The following is a 6,701-nucleotide window of genomic DNA, read 5'->3' as shown; positions in this document are numbered from 1 at the left end:
AAATGCAAACCCCCCCTTTTATAGCTTGTGCTGGGTTGTCTAGTGTTCCTCTCCAAATTCTGTCCACTTGGAACTTCAAAATATGACCTTATTTGGAAATAAGGTCTTTGTAGATGTAACTAGTTGAGACGAGGTCATACTGGATTAGAGTCAGCCCTAAATCCAATGGCTGGTGTCCTTATAGAACGCCATGTCAAGATACAGAGACCCTCACAGATGAGGAAGAAGAAGTGATGTAGCTCTAAGCCAAAGAGAGCCAAGGATTGCCAATAACCACCAGACCTCGGAAAAGACAACGATTTTTCTCTAGAATCTTCAGAGGGAACGTGGCCCTGCTAATACCTTGATTTTCAACTTTCTTGCCTCTAGACCTGTGAGAAAATAAATTTCTGGTGTTTTAAGCCACACAGTTTATGGTAATTTGTTACGGCAGACCTGGACCGAAAACGTAGCCAAAACTTTAGACCTCCAAGTCTGATTCTGAAGAAAGAAATTTATACTAAGGCGATGGTGTCGGGAGGGGGTTCTGATTGTCCCTGAGATTCTGCTTTCCCTTTGCGTGTGTCAATGGATACTGTTTTGATTCCTACTGCCACGGCTGTGCTGGCTTCACAGTGTATGGGTAGAATTCGGGGGCAGGAGTGCTATTTGTCTTCCATGCCTTTCCCCAGGGGCAGCAAAATCCTTCCTTTTATGTACCCCAACCTAACACCCTGCCAGGATAGTGAAGCCAGATGACACATTGCCAAGCATGTTACATACTTGCCATCAATTACCTCAGATAATGTTAAAACAACTGTACGATAAGGTATTGGTAAACGTTCTCAGTGTCCTTCAGATTTCTTGATTTCCAGTAACACGCATTCACTCCGGACATTTTTAAGCTTAAGGGGAATGCACTAGAGCTGGACCTCACAGAAAAGGCTTGGAAGGTGGCCATAAATGAAGGGGCCCTCTCCGGTCACTCTGCTGGAGTAGGGTCCTGAAACAACCTGTTGCACTAGAAGCAACAAGTTTCCCGATGGTGCCCATGTAGTGAGACAGATGTCTGATTGCTAAGCCTAAATCCTGGACTTTCTGCATGGCTGCCCTGTGATATGGAGAACACAGATGAACAGTTTTGGCTTCCTCAGAGAGGATGGCCACTATCTCTAGGGTTTTACCCATGGAGCCACAAGGTGAGTACAAAATGGCTTTTATGTGTGATAATTCAGTCCTCTTCTTTATTTCATATGTGGGCTTTCAGCAAGAATAACTGAACGTTCCAGTCTCGTCCAAGCTGCACTGAAGAGCATCAAAGACAGTGATGAGTGTTTCTTCTTGCATCCCATTGTCAAAGTTAGAGCCGTATCTCACCCCAGGCTGATATAATCATGATTTGGGGAACCACAAGAAAAGGGTAGAGATCTTTAGCCTTTATTTTGGGTTGTGGACCCTTCTGAAATCTGATGAAGGAATATTTTCTTTCTCCCTTCACCCAGATTTCTCTTTTTATTTCCTGCTTTTATGTTTTGAGCCCCACATCAGGCTCTGCACTGTGAGTGCAGAGCCTGCTTGGGATTCTCCACCCCCCCACCCCACCCCTCCCCTACTTGTATGTGCTCTTTCTTTCAAAACAAATGAATAAACTTCAAAAAACAAAAAAAGGCTAGCTAAAATATAGATGCCCTGGCAAGCTAGCCCTGAGGACTACTGATGATTTCTGGTTTTTCTTTTTTGCTGGAATGTTGAGGATTAAGATGGGAGAGCCCGAGCAGGCAGGACTTCCAGAAAGAATGAAGCCCTGCCTAGCTTTCCAGTGTGGAGACTCAGATGTGTTCCTTCAGGCACATCCTTGGAGAAGGGAAACCCCGAGACTCAGCTGGTGTTCTTTTTCCTGAGCAGCTAATGACAAGGATCTCCACGAAGATCTGTGACCTCTGCCCCTGGGGGAGGGGGCACTGGAGGGGTGGTGAAGAGATGCTGCTGGAGCAAGGCTGTCCCACTGACAGCTGGGAGTTTTGTGTGGGTCTGTATGGCTCATTGCTTCCACCCCAGCAGTTGGCGAAGTGATGGTTGGTGTGTGGAATCTTAGGGCAACATTGATCTTGATGCATCAGAGCTACTGAGTAGAGCCACAAATGCAATGTAGCAGCCAGGAACGTTACAGCTTTAAGCCACAGGAAGAATTTTGAGGGGCTTGCTGTTCCATGGATCTACTTGGATTCTTGACTCCTCATTGGATTACAACCTACAATCACTACAAACTACAATTAATACTTCCAGTTAGATTCCTACGCTTAGCAATTGAGAGGTGGTATAGATTAACAGTAAAGACACTGGCTCAAGACTGTCTGGGTTCAAACCCAGTACTAACTAACTCTTACTGGTTATGTGACCTTGAAAAATTCCTTCATCTACAAAACTGGAGAAAAAAGTTGATTTTGTTGTGAGAATTAAGTGATTTAGTAGATGTAAACCACTTAAAAGTGTGACTGGCACACAGTAAGCTATTGTTATTGAGCCCAGCATACATCATATCCTTTGGCCGGTAGCCATGTGTTAATCAACTGAATCTAAATTGGAAATAGGAGTTAGTGATTGGAGACGGGAGGGTGGAAAAAAAAATAGGAGATGCATTTTGCCCCAGTGCCCCTTTACAAAATACTTCTGGAATTTTGCCAGTCAGTTCGTGAGAATCTGCCTCTCATTTGCTACCCATGGCTCATTAATGATCCTTACACACAGAGTGTAGATTTTATCCTTTTAGCTATTCATGTAGCCTTTTAATTGGATCCGTGAGGTGAGGGTCAATACTCATCGACCTGGGGAGGATTATTTTTCAACATTTTTACACAACAAGACAATATGTTGTGACAGAATGAAACCCACGTCCATCCCACTCTGCAACCGAAGAAGCACTTGCCTTTGAGTGCAGTGCAAGTACGAATTTGTATTCCATCATGTCCAAACAATCCATTCCCTGAAGGAAAAAAAGAATGGAAAAGAAAAATCAGACTTCTGAGGCTGGGAGAAATCCTAGACCTGCCCCTCTCTTCCTGGTGGGGGGCCTATTACTTTGCAATTTAACTTTTACCTTCTGTCCTCTCACCTCCTGTCATCTCTCAGTGAGGGCCACCATGTCTAAGGCTCATCAGAGGAAGTTGGAAGGAAATAGGAATTTGGATAGCTGAACGGTGACATGTGTGGTATGAAGTTGGCCTCACTCTGTCGAGCTTGGGTAGGCTTTCAGGATGTGGCAACCGATGAGTGGGGCAGACACTGAAGACCACTAACTTAATTCCCATCCTTGGCTTGCTGATCCGTCTGATATTGGCGTCCCCCTGCTGGTCTTATGCCCAAAGGGGATTTTAAATACCTGTGTTCTTGGAAGACCCCCATTTTCATGATCAGACCTATACCCATCATCTTACCTGAAGGCAGTGAGATTACCAGGAGGAAGAGTAACCCAATGAGAGAGTGCCTCATTGCTGATGAGGGCACAGAGCTGGAACATTCTGGGGGTGGCTGCCTGGAAGCTTCCTTTATAGAGCTGGGCAAAGTTGGGTGGGGCTGGGCACTGGCCTCATTCTACTTGGAAGGGCATTCAGGGGAGACAGGCTTCTTCAGGCTTAGAGGAAGAAAAGTTCCTGGTCCTGTCTTTGCTACTTCCTCTTTTACCAATCATGGGAAAAGAAGGAACTCAGTCAAGGCCAAACAGGATCCGAGACCAGGCATCCTCATACCCAGGCCCAAATATTTATCCTATAACTTCATATGTATAGTGATAGAAAAATGGCAGGGAAAATGTCTACTCTCTTTCTACTTTGTTTCTCCTTTCCTTGGGAGTCCCATTGAGAACACAGGAGACAAGGGAAGCAATGTTATGAACACGGGCTTAACTTAAGATCACAAAGGATGTGAGCAAGATCTTGCTGTGTTTCCAGAAATAAAGAGTCTTAAGGTGTCAACTGTTGGTCTGACCAAGAGTTAGGTAGGTACTCAGACATAACAGAGAAGGGGTATGCTTCTCTTTGGGCAGCAGATTTATTCACCTGGCTGAGGCAGATGGTATAGGGAATGTGTCACCCAGGAAAGTTCACCAAGGGCTTTGTTTTCCAAATGGTTGCTATTGAAATGTTGCCTCGTATTTGGAAATTTTAAGGGTTCTGGGAAAGGTTGTCTTTTTGGAGTGGGTAGGTTGGAACTCTCTTCTGGTTTCTTACAGGAAGAGCCAGATCACTGCTGTGTGCAAGGTTGGATGCCCAGCATTCAGAGTAGAGCAGGACACCACTTCCCTGGAGCTATAGGGGCATAGCTCCAGAGAAGGATCATTAGGTCTGTCTTCCCTGGAGAGGTGGAGGATGACCAAAAGTTGAGGAGACGCTTACTTTGGTTATATTCTTGCCTCGAGGCAGGCTTGTACCCAGGTGTCCCATAACCATAGGATTCTGAGTCTGTAAAATGGTAGTAGAGCATAATTTTATTGGTTATGCTCCATTTTGCAGTCACATACCCTTGGGTAAATTATTTAGCATCTCTGAGCTTCAGCTTCCTCTTCTCAAAAAGTGCACTGCAAAGGGTTTTCTGAGGATGACAAATTACAAAGTGCATCACACTCATCCTGGTGTAGATTAGGCTCTTCACTCCTCCTCCTCCTCCCTCTCCCCCTCCTCTTCTTCCTCCTCCTCCATCACCACCAGCACCTCTTCTTTCTCTTCCTTCTCTTCCTCCTTCATTAAATTCCACCATTAGAGCTGTCTTTCTTTCTTTTTTGTACACTCTCTCCAAGAGATCTCTTAGCGAATGCAAAAAACAGCCAGGAGAGTTTTATTCTGGGTTCCAACAATGTCACATTGTTGGGAGCACCACTGTGGGTTGGCATGGGAGTTGGGGAGAGGAGGTGTGATAATGGCCTGGAAGTAAGTAGTTCAATACTAGATCAGGGCTGAGGATTCCCTTGAATGACTCCATAGAAGACTCCCAGGTCCCTGCATGGGGCATATACTTCCTGCCCATACAATGGAGGCCATATCCTGACCATCTGCTGCCATAGACAAAGCATAGACTCAGTTGGCACCTTCCCATTCTTTTAGAGATGGAGGAAACAAGGCTTGAATGGGTGAATGGGCTTGTAAAAGGGAAGACTCAATCTGTGAGTTGTGCTGGCATAAAATTTTCAGCTCTCTTGATTCTCAGTTCAGAACTCTGTCCTCCATATATTTTAAGTTTATTAATCATGCATTTGGAAATATGGAAAGTATGAGCCTAACATTTTCTAAATACTTCTGAGCCTCCTCCTATACCTGATCCTGGAAAAGCAAATCTAAGACACATTTGGAGATTAGCAGGTGTGGGAGATGGACCCTTTCCTTTCCATTCGTGCATGTCTTGATTAAGTCACCATCCCAACCTTTGGACAGGAGCTTTTCTTACCTGTGCTGAGTGTTCCCACCTCCTGTCTGAGGTCTTGTTGGGAAAAGGTGCCAGGGAAGCACGAACAGCTTCATACTATCCCCTTTAATGTTGCTCTGTTGGAAATTTCTTCTTTATTTTAGTTTCCTAGAATTTTTGTGCTCTCCTGATCATGTCTACCTTCAAGAAAAAAACCCACCATTGCCAACAATGACTACACCCCCTCAGCTACTTTAATGAATTAACTTGTTGAGGGAGGAAGCCCCTTTCCTGACTGCCTCATTCACGAGTCAGATAGTTCCTGGGTGCAATGACTTCATGCTCATTTTTCTCTATGTGCAAGCTTATTTTCCCCCATGGCTCAATAAGTCATTGATATATGATGAAATTTAATACACACAAAGAAAAATAAAATCATACACATAGTTTAGTGACTGAACGTAAAGCAAACACCATGGGGTTACCTCTTAGATCAAGAAAACAGACTTTTTCCAGCACCACAAAAGGTCCCAGTGAACTCTTAAGTGACTATAGCTCACTACCTCCCCAACAAGGCAACCGCTGCTCTGACCCAGGTAATCATCACTTTCTTGCTTTGCTTTATGGTTTTCTCTTTAGTATGGATCACTAACCAGGGTAGTTTAATTTGCCTCTTTTTGACCTATCTGTAAAAGGCAGCACAAAAGTATTACTTGTGACTGTTTTCCTCTTTTCTTTATTATATTTTAAAGATATTTGTATATTTCTGTGTGTAGCATTAGTTTTTGCTTCTGTCTATTGACTATTTAATATATTTAGGATGGATGACAAGTATTTGAGTTGCTTCCACGGATTACCAAAGAGTCCTGCTGTGGGACATTCTTGTACTTATATTCTGTGCACACAGGCTTGCTTCTTGGAGGATAGATACCTTGGAGTAAAATTGCTAAGTTACAGGACATGTATAACGTCAATTTGTTCTAAATGTCAAATTGTTTACTAAAGTCCCTTTTACTAATTTTTATATCCATCAGCAGGTGTATAAGGGTTTTGGTCACTCCACATTCTTAGCACTACTTGGTATTGTCAGACCTTTATACTTTAGACAACTGGATGGTGATCTAGTGGTCCCTCAGGGCAGATTAATATAATTTCCCTGATCACAAATAAGGTGAGGTATCTTTTTGTATGTGTATTGGTCATTTAGGGTTCCTCTTTTTTTTTTTTTTAGCTTTGATTTTATTTTATTCCTCTTTTGATAAGTATCTAGTTAAGTCATTTGCCCATTTTTTTTTTTCTACTGGCTTGTCCATGAAGAATAATTTGTA

At 43.4% G+C, this 6,701-nt stretch overlaps 1 protein-coding gene across 1 annotated transcript; it reads right to left on the bottom strand.

Annotated features, from left to right (window-relative positions):
- Positions 1-2,629: 2,629 nt before the first annotated feature.
- DEFB136 (defensin beta 136) lies at positions 2,630-3,468 on the bottom strand. Its single transcript, XM_049632657.1, has 2 exons — positions 3,414-3,468; positions 2,630-2,962 (listed from the first exon to the last, which is right to left on the bottom strand). Exons 1-2 carry the CDS (start codon positions 3,466-3,468, stop codon positions 2,790-2,792), a joined length of 228 nt encoding a protein of 75 aa, XP_049488614.1. The 3' UTR covers positions 2,630-2,789.
- Positions 3,469-6,701: the final 3,233 nt, after the last annotated feature.

Source organism: Panthera uncia, chromosome B1, assembly GCF_023721935.1.
Source record: "Panthera uncia isolate 11264 chromosome B1, Puncia_PCG_1.0, whole genome shotgun sequence".
Lineage (NCBI taxonomy): Eukaryota > Metazoa > Chordata > Mammalia > Carnivora > Felidae > Panthera > Panthera uncia.
This window is presented reverse-complemented; position numbering and strand designations above follow the sequence as displayed.